Source organism: Micromesistius poutassou (assembly GCF_964030765.1).
Source record: "Micromesistius poutassou genome assembly, chromosome: 18".
Lineage (NCBI taxonomy): Eukaryota > Metazoa > Chordata > Actinopteri > Gadiformes > Gadidae > Micromesistius > Micromesistius poutassou.
This window is the reverse complement of record NC_140288.1, coordinates 15,190,846-15,203,727: the sequence shown is the minus strand read 5'-3', so window position 1 is coordinate 15,203,727 and position 12,882 is coordinate 15,190,846. Positions and strand designations below refer to the sequence as shown.

General features: G+C 48.9%; 2 protein-coding genes across 2 annotated transcripts in view; one reads left to right on the top strand and one right to left on the bottom strand.

The window, feature by feature from the left end:
* Nucleotides 1-522: 522 nt before the first annotated feature.
* ccng2 (cyclin G2) lies at nt 523-7,947 on the top strand. The gene is made up of 8 exons (XM_084483001.1): nt 523-597; nt 1,581-1,718; nt 2,509-2,646; nt 2,845-3,095; nt 3,683-3,761; nt 3,870-3,968; nt 4,945-5,147; nt 6,779-7,947. Exons 2-8 carry the CDS (start codon nt 1,614-1,616, stop codon nt 6,879-6,881), a joined length of 978 nt encoding a protein of 325 aa, XP_084339127.1. The 5' UTR covers nt 523-597; nt 1,581-1,613; the 3' UTR covers nt 6,882-7,947.
* A 1,045-nt stretch (nt 7,948-8,992) lies between these two features.
* The window catches only part of taf1c (TATA-box binding protein associated factor, RNA polymerase I subunit C), a 31,980-nt gene continuing 28,090 nt past the window's right edge, over nt 8,993-12,882 (bottom strand). Inside the window, exon 15 of the mRNA XM_084483002.1 lies at nt 8,993-9,469. Coding sequence (XP_084339128.1) covers nt 9,200-9,469 — 270 coding nt within the window. The 3' untranslated portion in view covers nt 8,993-9,199. The remainder of the gene's footprint in view (nt 9,470-12,882) is intronic.

Genomic DNA, 12,882 nt, shown 5'->3' with positions numbered 1-12,882 from the left:
AAAAAAAAATAAAAAAAAGTATCTTAGTTAGTAGGATGTAAACGCTCACGTCTCAAAGGCTAATGTGCAAAAAAAAAGTGAGAAAAAAAAATACAATGAAATGCATACGTTTTCTGTGCCTCCAGGGGCCAATCACAGGCTTGCATTTTGGGCGGACTTTTTGAACGCCCTTATATCGTGTTTTCTGATTGGTTGGTGACAACAACAAAAATGTGGTTGCCTCATAACAACCCCTTAAAACGTCTAATAAACAAGCAGTTGCCCCTTTAAAAAAAACCCGTTATATATTCTGAAATACATCTTTCTAATATTCCGAACATATATGTGTCATACAGAAGCATACATGATCATTTATTCTTTAATGTTTGACGTTAAACACCAAAGAAGGCTGTCGGTTGGTTCCACACCACAGACGTCACAGTGTGGGTGTGCACCTTCTGAGGGAGCCGGCTGATTGGCTCCGGGCTGCAGCCATCACGGTGTGGGTGTGTATCTCCTGAACGTCAACAAAAGAGAGAGAGAACCGAGAGACACAGCAGACGGAAAGGATTACCACATAGAAAGCTCCATATATGTGGATTTAACGCAGAATAACAGGTACATATTTCACATTATAATTCAAGAAACACCTTACCACAGCGAAGCTTATGTTAGCTGTAAGATAAAAAACACATTAACCATAGAGTATGTTGATATAGCAGCTCTTACTAGGTTAACCCGTCAATCATTGTCCTTGTCTAAGAAAACAAACATAAGGAATATGGAAGCGCAATTATGTTATAGCGTAATATTTAGAGATGGATGATTTTGCACCGTGTTTAGATGTTAAACAGCCGTGGTAGAAGATGTATATATTTGTAGGGTATCCTTATTGTGTTGTTTTCAATCGTCGATCATAAAGATCATGGAAACGTAACAAACCAAGTGAGAATAATACTCCTTTATTCATGGCCAAATCAATTATCCCTCGTTCAGGTTTATGGTTGTGCTTTTATTATCGTTTAATATGATTTTCTATGGTGTAAATCCAGTCTGTTGTTTGTAAAGGTCACTTTTCGATTAGGTATTTTACACTTGGATTTGGGTGTGGAATAAATTGGCATTTCTCCATCACCTTATCGATTTAGTACTAGCCCTATAAAGAATGTGGTTATTCTCATTAATATAATATCTCCCGTTATACCTTACATTACATGGTGACCGACCAATGTTGATCAGCTGAGCTGAAAATGGAAAGCGTCCCCCTCCCCCCGTCTCAGGATGCACTACTACTACCGAAAGCGCCTACACATTTAACCATATTTAACCATATACACCACCGCTGACGACCTCAACTCAAATGAATCGTCTATATTAAACAGTTCTGCGCTACTCTGGTTATTTAACACCATTTGTATAACGAGAATCCCAAGTGGCTTTCGATCTAAGGAAGGAGAAGGGCTCGGATGAAATGTGACACCGAAGCCCAGCTGGGGCGGGGGGCGGGGCCGGGGCATGGCCCTCTGGCGGCGGGGCCAGGAGGTGCGGAGACGACTCTGCTGTGATAACATGAACATAACATGACGTATCTCTCTTCACAGTGACGACACTGTGCTGAAGAACAATACAACAACATGGACGCCTTCAAGTTGATGAAGGAACTGAGGGCCAACTATGAGCAAGAAGGGTATTATATACCCAAGGAAACAGGGTTGAATTTGATTGAATCTAGAGAACAGGTAATTATTATCAAGTTATTCATATAATTAAACTTATTGTCATGATTACAGTTGACAGTTGAAAGTCTGACTGGTTGTGAAGTGAATGTGAATCATACCACTCGTAATTTATATTGCCACTGCCACGCCTACTAGTGACCTGGTATAGAGTCCTACTAGTGACCTGGTATAGAGTCCTACTAGTGACCTGGTATAGAGTCCTACTAGTGACCTGGTATAGAGTCCTACTAGTGACCTGGTATAGAGTCCTACTAGTGACCTGGTATAGAGTCCTACTAGTGACCTGGTATAGAGTCCTACTAGTGACCTGGTATAGAGTCCTACTAGTGACCTGGTATAGAGTCCTACTAGTGACCTGGTATAGAGTCCTACTAGTGACCTGGTATAGAGTCCTACTAGTGACCTGGTATAGAGTCCTACTAGTGACCTGGTATAGAGTCCTACTAGTGACCTGGTATAGAGTCCTACTAGTGACCTGGTATAGAGTCCTACTAGTGACCTGGTATAGAGTCCTACTAGTGACCTGGTATAGTCCTACTAGTGACCTGGTATAGAGTCCTACTAGTGACCTGGTATAGAGTCCTACTAGTGACCTGGTATAGAGTCCTACTAGTGACCTGGTATAGAGTCCTACTAGTGACCTGGTATAGTCCTACTAGTGACCTGGTATAGAGTCCTACTCATTGACCTGGTATAGAGTCCTACTAGTGACCTGGTATAGAGTCCTACTCATTGGTCCATCCCCCTCCCCCTGGTGGTCAGTGCGTTGACCCTGTTTGTGTGCTTCCAGGACGGCGGGGGGATCTCGGCTAAGTGCCGAGACGCCCAGGTGGAGGACCTGTGGGGGCTGAGCAGCTTCTTCGGCTACAGCACGCAGACCTTCGTCCTGGCCGTCAACCTGCTGGACCGCTTCCTGGCGCTGATGCGGGTAAGACTGCCCAGACCGGACCCCATGAGCCAGGCAGGAGCACACAAACCCTTGTAGGACACGGAGGTGTTCAAGGGCTGGGCAAGCCTCGGCGAGAGCAGATCCATGTCTTTATGAGTCATAGACCATACGTCTGTATGTTTGATAGCAGGGCCTCTGGCGATGTCTCGGTGTATCTGACGTGCATCCCTCTCCCAGGTGCAGCCTAAGCACCTGTCCTGCGTGGGGCTGAGCTGTCTGCACCTGGCCGCCCAGCGCAGCGCGCCCGACGCCACGCTGTCCTCCGGCCACGAGTTGATCCGCATCGGCCAGCGCCGCTTCACCGCCTCAGACCTCAGCCGCATGGAGAAGATCGTAGCGGAGAAGCTGCACTTCACCAGCAGCGCCGTCACTCCCCTCACCTTCCTGCACCTGTACCACCAGGTGGCCCTCGGCCAATCCCCGTCCAGGTCAGGGGATGACATCAGACAATGTTTACACTTCAAATACAGCCATTAATAGCAAGATGTAAAGTGATATCTATCTAGATATATAGCGATAGATATACATAAAAACCTGATATAAACACGTCCCGTGACCTGAAAACGATCAGGTTAAGGGGCTGGTTTATAACCGGTTATAGACAGCATATTATCAGCATGGACTTTGTAAAACGATTTCAGTTTTGGTTTGTTAGGTAAAGGTTCAAACTTTCCATAAGGGGAACATCTCCAGCTGAAGCTGTGAGTAAACATGAGTCAGGTGATGTTTGGTTATCAGTGATCCTCCATGTAACACTGAGCTCTGCTGATAAGCTGCCATCTCAGACCTTACATAAGGTCTGTGTATTTAAAGGACACACAATCTGCACCCCAAAGTGAAACCAGCCTGTGAACCGGTGTATGTATAGTGGAACTGTGTTTAAGGGTTTGTGTCTATGAACTTTGTACATAATGGTGTAGTGTTTCTACGTGTTTATGTGTAAATGAACAGGTTTTAAGTATCTGTATGCACATGGAGGGGTTTCTAAGTATGTGTGTGTGTGTGTTGCTGATAGGAAGGACGTGTTGAGTCTGGAGAAACTGGAAGCTCAGCTAAAGGCATGTCTACGCTGCATGTCATTCTCTAAAGCCAAGGTAGGACGTCTCCTCCACACCACGACATTGTCCGCACATTCTGGATACAGTAGTGTGTAAACACAGTTTAGAGTCTTCATACTCTCTCTCCCTCTCTCTCTCTCGCAGCCGTCCGTGCTCGCCCTCGCTCTCCTCCGTCATGAGATCAAGGCCATCCAATCAGAGGACATGTGGGAGATGACCTGTCACGTGCAGAGACACCTCAAGGTACCTTCCCCCGCTCCTTATCCTCCAATAGGCCTTCACCTAGCGACCGGCTCCGCTTCCTCCAATAGGCTCTCAATGAGCTATTGAGATAAAGAAGCAACAAAGGGCAACTATTGACAAGTCAAACTGAATTCATCATTTTGGAAATCAGTGTTATTCTGTCTGAAATATATTGAATGTCTCTTAAACTAATCAATTACATCAAACTGTATAAAACCAAATAGGTTAGAATAAGAGTGAAGTTATCAGTTAAAGGAGACTCCCTTCTAGTGGGCAGACCTGTAGTAGAGGGGATGCAGATCGTGTTGGGCTGCTGGGCCTAGTCCAACCAGTCCAGTGTTTGATAACAGAAAATACACCCTGGCCCCAACCTAGCCTGGCTATTGCCAGACCAGGTCCAATCGTAGATCTCACGTTGGTCTGGTGAGGGTGCCGTTATTTCCTCCTGCACAAGAGGCGGGCGTAGTTCAAATGGCTGCAAGCAATTGGCCACCAGCGGGGCTAGCTGGTAGATTAAACTGTTACCAAAACCAGTCGGCAGTAAAGCAAATACATCCTTTCTTTGGAGGAATCGCCCCGGGGCAAGTTTCTGCTCAGCTTTCAAAGAAAACCTGCCCCTGAAATCATTTCAAACAGCAGTGACAGCTGGATCAACGGGGAGCGGTCGCTCCGCCTCGGTGGCTTCCACTGCTTGTGACGCTTCTCTGTCGTCATGGTGTTTAACCAGCCAATAGCGCGCCAGGTGAAAAAAGCCAGCTTGGTGATTGGTGCCAAACGGATTGGGATAGGAAACAGGAAGATTACATGTTCCTTGCCATCCCCATGTGCAGGGCGAATTCCAATCGCCGGCAGATGGGGGTGGGGCTACCCAGTCTAGACCCAACCTAGCCCTGAGCCCCCGTAAGAGCCCTGGGAGCAGGTGTTTCCCAGTAGAGCAGGTGTTTCCCAGTAGGAGGTCTAAGCGTCCTCCTGTCAGATTGCAGACGGAGAGCTCCAGTGCTGGTCCGAGCGGGTGGCCCGCTGCCTGTCGGACTACGCCTCGCCGCGCTGCAGCCGGCCCAACCACAAGAAGCTGCTGTGGGTGGTGTCGCGCCGCACCGCCCAGAACCTCCAGAGCAGCTCCTGCAGCGCCCCCGACCTGCCCACCATCCCCGAGGGGGGCTGGGACCCCAGCCAGAGGTACGCTCACACAGCAGCCAATCACAGCTCACCACCACGCCGTCTGGTCCAATCACACACCACCTACACCTACATCTAGCCCACCCCCCCTTCCCATGGCCACCGATATGAAGACACTCTGAGGTGAGGGGGTCCACCTCTTAAGAAGCTCAGTAGGTAGAGCAGGGCAGGGGGGTTATATTCTATTAGGGGTTCTATTCCCTGTGTAGATCACAGGTAGAGCAAGGCACTAACACTGCAGGGTTAGGGGTTCTATTCCCTGTGTAGATCACAGGTAGAGCAAGGCACTAACACTGCAGGGTTAGGGGTTCTATTCCCTGTGTAGCTCAAGATAGAGCAAGGCACTAACACTGCAGGGTTAGGGGTTCTATTCCCTGTGTAGCTCAAGATAGAGCAAGGCACTAACACTGCAGGGTTAGGGGTTCTATTCCCTGTGTAGCTCAAGATAGAGCAAGGCACTAACACTGCAGGGTTAGGGGTTCTATTCCCTGTGTAGATCACAGGGTAGAGCAAGGCACTAACACTGCAGGGTTAGGGGTTCTATTCCCTGTGTCCGCTGCCCGCTGCCCAGGCGGTGGTGCCTCAGCGGCGGGGCTCCGGCGGGAGACGGTCGCGGGCAACAATCCCTTTCTCCTCCATGTCGCGGTTCATGTACTTCAGGGAGTCAAAGCCAGCTGAAGTTCCTTTCCCCCAATTCCTTCTCAACCATGGCTGAGATAACCCCCACCACGAGTCTCATTGTGGAAGTACCAGAGACCTCAGAGAACCCGACGCAGTCTAGTCTTTTCACCAAATGCAAGCTTGCCTTATTGTGTTGTGTCAACCGTTCTGACAGCAGAACGGTTATCCAAATAACAAAGAAGTATACAACACTTGCATTACGGTGTGTGTATTGACACACACACACACACACACACACACACACACACACACACACACACACACACACACACACACACACACACACACACACACACACACACACACACACACACACACACACACACACACACACACACACACACACACACACCTCATTGGCAGGCCGAATTCAGGGAAAGGGGAGGTAACATTTCCCTGTATGACGACATACAGGGAAAATTCCAAATCAGCACATATGAGCCTTATTTTTTCAAAGACAGAGCAGGATAGCTAGTGCTTGTTTTACACCGAACGTCATTTCTAGCTACTGGGGGACCATAGGCAGGCTAGGGGAACTCATTTATGTTAGAAAACCTCAAAGTGAAATCTTCATGCCATGGGACCTTTAAATCACAACAACGCCCCTCTCCTGGTACCCGACACGGTCACTAGATTCATATACTGGCTGCAAGACCCGCCTCTCATTGGTTGGGGTTTAGGCATGAGGACAGAGATGTTATGTTTAGGGTTAGCCAATCAGATTAGGGGCGGGGCTGGACACAAGTGGGGCAGTAAGGAAAATAACACGACCAGGCTCCTTGATGACCAGACATGATAAGATAAGATAAGGCCGCCATGTTCCCATGACACCAGCACTGAGTAGCAGACCTTGATCACTGTGATTCTTATGTTTTCATTGTAGCTCTCCATGCCACGTTGATACAGTAGGACAATATGATTAAAGCCTTGTTCTGTGTGTTCTTGTGCAGTGAGGACTCCAGCGAGGACCTGAGCTCCGGGGAGGAGAGCCTGAGCAGCTCATTGGAGGGAGAGGGGGGGTACTTCCCCCTCCACCTGCGCCGACGACGCTAGCCAACCAGTACCTCCGCCCACCACCCCCCCGTCCAACAGGGGAGAAGCCTTTGTTGCGTCTTCCCCCCCCACCCACCCTTCTGGAAACGATCTTGATTATCTTAATTTATTGTTGCGTGGTGTTGTGCGGCCTTTCCTCAGGCTGCACTAGACATGTTAACTTGGTGGCTAGGTTAGTATCAAGCAGGATGTGACGGTCGCCTTTGCATGCTCCCACTGGATCTCAGGATAACTTCTAGCACACTGGGCCCGGCCGTCGGACTTTAGGTGTACCCCCTTGTATGCAAATTGAAAACAATGGATGAACACACATGCAATGTTAAGGCTGAGCAACGAGTCGGCTGGCCAATGGGTGACCATGGTGGCTAACCAACCAGTAGGTTAGCCAACATTGGTTAGCCAAAGATAGTGGTTGTGTTGGTAAGCTAAACATACAGTGGGCCGGTTAGCCAAAAGCACAGCCGAATAGTTAGCCAAACTCAGCGGTCGTTTTAGCCAAACGTTCAGTTAGCCAAACGACAAGACGACGCCATTGTATTGACTGTTATGAAAAATGTTTTCTACTAGGCAAGGCATTTTAAAACAGTAGATCATTTGCACAATTCTCTTGGATTGCAAGGTTCTATGATGCCTGGTTGCTCGCCCTAGAGGAACAGTAGCTCTGACAAAACCTTTGTGAGAACATCTTCCTAGCTTAGCGTGTAGCGTTGACAAGGTGCCTTGCTCATGAGAGAGTTGTCAAAGTCAACGTGAGGATGTGGTCTGCTTGGGTCTGAGAAGGCTTGATTATGATGCGTGTGGTCGGGTGAATCTCAATTGCCAACCTAGTATGTAGCGTTATTTAAACCTGTTTGCAGGGAATGTTGTATGGTGACAAATATTGACAGAAATCTCAATGTTAGAAAAAAAAAATACAAAATGTAAAAAATGTCGATACAAAAACAATGTAAAACTGTAAATAATGTTAAAAAAAAAATACTGTGAATAGTTATTTGTAGATATGTTATTTATTCCACTTTGTCATCTATAAGAAAAAAAAAATCTTATAAAAACTTTTATTTTTAAACTTGTGTTTTGTCTATTTTTGCCTCACTTTAACCACACTTATTTCAGAAACCGAGACCAAACCAGAAAATATAAAGTATGTGACTAAGAACCAGGTTTTATTAAGGCACTAGCACGGTCACACCTCACTGTGACTCCTATGAAAACTAAAGTTCACTTTGGTGGAAATTTGTCAAGAGGACAAATCAAAGATAACAAAATAAAATTTCCATGATAACTTTAAAGGCTTCAAATTCCGAGCACGATGCATCATTTAAAGGAAGTCATTACATCATGAAACCAAGCAAGGCGTGTCCACACGCCAATCTGATGAAAGGCTGCAGACGTCAGTCAGTCATGAGTCGTCATTCAGGCCAGACAGGAAGCTACTCTTCCCCCTGACGTATGAACACTTAACTTAACTTTCAAAATAAAGAAATGGCCGCATGGCAAAGACTAATGTATATGTGAATTCAATACCTGACAAATAAAGGTAAGAGTATTTTCTTGATTAATTAAATACTTAAGTGCATAGTTAATATAACTTTCATTATAATGACGTAACTATGGTCCTTTGACATTGCGCTAGAAACGATATAGAAAAATCTATAAGGTAGACATTTTGATATTGTTGTGAGGAGACACATGGTCATATCCCCAGGAGTTTAACTGTTGAACCCGTCCCACGGTCAGTGTGTCCGTCCAACGGCCCTGTCAGAAGACTCTTAACATCACAGCTGGTGATCCTTTGTCAAGACAAAGCCACCACCAGCTGTGGCGTGTGGAGAGCTGTCAGCGTTCTGGACACTCAGAGACCTGCATATTAATAACATAGAATCAATCCCCCCCCCCCCTGTCCTCCGGGCTGAGGACGGGGGGCCAGTGAACTTACTGCGACCTGGAGACCCCCAGCAGGAGGGCCGGGCTCTGCTAGTCCACCCTGGAGACCCCCAGCAGGAGGGCCGGGCTCTGCTAGTCCACCCTGGAGACCCCCAGCAGGAGGGCCGGGCTCTGGTACGTCCACCCTGGAGACCCCCAGCAGGAGGGCCGGGCTCTGGTACGTCCACGGGCGGTGATCCCTTACATCCAAACCAGAAGCCAGCTAGGCAAAAGAATCCTGTTAGCGGTTTAATCCAGTTGGCCCCCCCCTGAGAGGCTTGGCGTCCACACCTCCAGTCCGTACGGTGACAACATTCTGCGTCAATGAATCGTCCAGCTCTTCTTCTGCGTTCAAACAAAGAGCCAAAAATGCTACCCGGAGTAAAAATTAAATATTAAAATCCCATCTGAGACCTCTTCCTCTTGACCCCTGAGGACTGGCTTCCAGGTCTGCCAAGGGAGGCCTGGGAACGCCTGGGCGTGCGAGGCGTGGGGACGGGTGGCCCGGGGGCAGGGGGCCCGGCGGTGGGGGGTGCGGGGCTGGGAGGCCCGGGTGTGGAGGGCCCGGGCGGGGGTACGCTACCAGCTGCTACCAGCTGGCTGGAGGAGGGCGGCTCCAGGTCATCCTCCACATCCAACCGCCGGGTGTGTCGTGGAGGGCCTTCCTATGAACATCAAGTACATCACATTATACATTGACTACACACCAGATTATACATCGTTACAGACCAGATTACACCTCGTTACAGACCAGACTACACCTCGTTACAGACCAGATTACACCTCGTTACAGACCAGATTACACCTCGTTACAGACCAGATTACACCTCGTTACAGACCAGATTACATCTCATTACACACCAGATTACACCTCGTTACAGACCAGATTACACCTCGTTACAGACCAGATTACACCTCGTTACAGACCAGATTACACCTCGTTACAGACCAGATTACACCTCGTTACAGACCAGATCACACCTCTTTACACACAAGGGGGTCATGCAAATGCTGAGCGTCCTCCAGGGGCACTACGGGCCGGGGCAGGGGGCTTTGAGACCACGCAGCTGGGGTTTGGACACTTCTCCCTGCAGCGACTCAGCCGCTAGGTGACGCCTGCGTCAGACCCCCTGACCACCGAACCCCAAGGGTACAATTCACAGTTCTGACACGGCCCCTGATTTACAGCGGAATCAAAGAAATGGTGGCCAGGGATCCCGTGAGACCCCTAACCCCCAGGCCAAAGAACTCCGCCCTTATGTCAAAGGACTCCATAGAGCGGGTAGCCCAGCGGATACAGCGAGGTGGGTTTTACCCGCTGTATTTACAAATCCTCAAGAAGAGCGGCGGGTTCCGCTCAATCCTCGATTCAAGAGGGCTAAACCGGATTTGAAAGGTGTTACCCTTCCACATGCTGCACACAGCGGAGGTCGTCCAGGTGATAACACCAGGAGACCGGTTCACGTCAATAGACCTGAAGGACGCATACTTCGACATTTCGATGGTGCAGTGGCATAGGCAGTTCCTGCGGTTTGCATTCGAAGGCCAAATGGGAGTACCTTTAATTCAAGGTGCTCCCATTTGGCTTTTCTGTAGCCCCTTGGGTCTTCAAAAGATGCATGCGGGCCACTCTGTCCCCGGTGCAAAGGACCTTCACGCTCTTCCTTATCTGGACGATCGGCTCGTCTGCGGCGGGACCCAGGACACAGCAGCTCTCCTTCCCCAGCTGTGATCCAGCTGAGGCTCACGGTCAGCAAGAGCTCCCTCACACCCAACCAGGCTGTGGTGTTCCTTGGGATGGCATTGGACCTCCGGCAGATGATGCCTCCCCATCATTGCGGTGTGTGGAAGACTTGCTCTGTCTTCTACTTCTATTTCAGAATGCCAGGAAGTTGCTGTACAGCCTCTTTCTCAGGCTGACCGCATGCTAAAGGCCCATTCACACCCTACGGTGAATACGGATACGGACGCTTTCGTCCGGTCCCGGAGGTCGTTTCGTCCGTCAGTGGGTCCGTCGCCCCTGAGCTTACGAATCCGGAGTGCTCCGGACGAACCGGAGCAATACCACCGGAGATCGAGGCGGCAGTAGAGGCAGAAGTCCAACCATTCGTGAAAATAGAGAGAGAGTAGTAGGCCTATAATATCTGATATGTATATATATTTTGTATTTAATGTTTTATACTTATATTATACTATATACCTGACCTTATAATTTTATTGATCACCTGCTTTGGCAATGCAAATGTATATTTTTCATGCCATTAAACTTTTTTGAATTTAAATTTTGTTCAGAGAATCTGCAGGTTGGTGAGGGGCCACCGCCGCGTACACTTTGTGCCGGATGACACAGAGCAAACTCATCTCCTCTACTGATACCATGTTTGCGATTGTCGATGCCCTCTAGAGGTTGTTTTGCGTAACATCCATGACAACGTTGAAACCGGACGGAGGTATGAAGGGTAGTCCCGGAGACAATGTTTAGTACGGACGGACAAATTTCGTCCGGATCCGGAGGTATGAGGCGGCCTTCACAGCGGCCTCAGCAGTGGTACCGCTGGGCCTCCTGCAGATGTGTCCTCTCCAGGTGTGGATGAACGGACTGCAGTTGGACCCCAGGCGGCACACGAGGGTCGGGGTGTCCGGCCTGTGCCTCCTCACACTAGGGGGTTCCCTTAGTTGTGATCCCCTCCCTCCGAGAGGTCATAGTAACCTCTGCCTCTGGTTGGGGAGCGTTATGGCGGCACAGGGCGGTGAGGGGGCTGAGGAGCGCACAGCAGGCAGGAGCACATAAACGTGCTGGAGCTGTGCTGGAAATCAGGCACTCTTTGGCCTATCTGAGGGGCCGGCAGGTCCTCGTCCGATCAGACAACATCCGGCCGTATTCCGTGTGAACCAGCAGGGGGCACCAGACCGCCCGGTCTCTGCGGTGGGGGTAGGCCTGCTCCATTATGGAAAAAATCATTATCACCATTATTTTGGTCAATATTGAAATCACGATTATTCAACTGATTATTTTTGAGTTTGAAAACATGATGTATTTATTCAGCATGTCTCTCCCAAAAAACACTTTGTAACTGAGAAATTTGAAATTTCGCCTTAAAAGACAGAAAATGGTCAAAAAGGTGCAGGACGCATGGTAAGGTGCAGGACGCATGGTAAGGTGCAGGACGCATGGTAAGGTGCAGGACGCATGGTAAGGTGCAGGACGCATGGTAAGGTGCAGGACGCATGGTAAGGTGCCCGTTATATCTCGGTTCCTACAGGACCGGTTAGGACCGAGCTGGCAGTCTCTACCCTGAGGGTCTAAGTCACTGCTGTATCAGTGTAGCACGTTAAGGTGGGGAACCAGACTGTGGGGTCACACTGTTTCCTAGATAGATAGATAGATAGATAGTAACTTTATTGATCCCTAGGGGAAATTCAGGGTCCAAGTAGCTCAAAGACAGAGACATCACACGTAACATACACATAATAACACAAGCAGGATTATCAAAAAAAGCAGGATTATCAAAAAAAGAGATCCACATGGACGATAAAGTGAATAAGGATAAAGACACTAAATAACAAATAACAACAAGGTCCACATTAGTATGCAGAGGCTGTTGAGAATGAGTGAGTTCAAGTATGTTTGTAAGGTGCTCTATGAAAGTGATGATAGAGCAACAAGGTAAGGCAAGAGAAGGGGGTTCAGCAGCAGACGCCCCCACAATTAATGAGAGTTCCCTCGTGGGACTTGCCTTAGGTGCTGAAAGCGCTTTGTCAACCCCTCTTTGAGCCCTTGAAGGAGTGTGAATCAACATAGCCTTCCTCCTAGCGATTGCATCAGAGAAGTGGGTGGGGGAGCTCCACTGCCCTGTCCATGAGCCAGGCTTCAGTTTGTGGCCAAACCCCTCATTTCTACCCATGAGGATGAGTCAGTGCTTACGCTGGTGGCACATGATCCCACACTCCTGCCGGGCGATGAGGATGAAAGGGCAAAACCACTCTGCCCAGTATGGGCACTCGGTATATGGAAGCAACGTCTGGCTTTGGCCAGTCTGATGGTGTCTGTCTGCTACGGCGGCCACAGGAGGGGCTG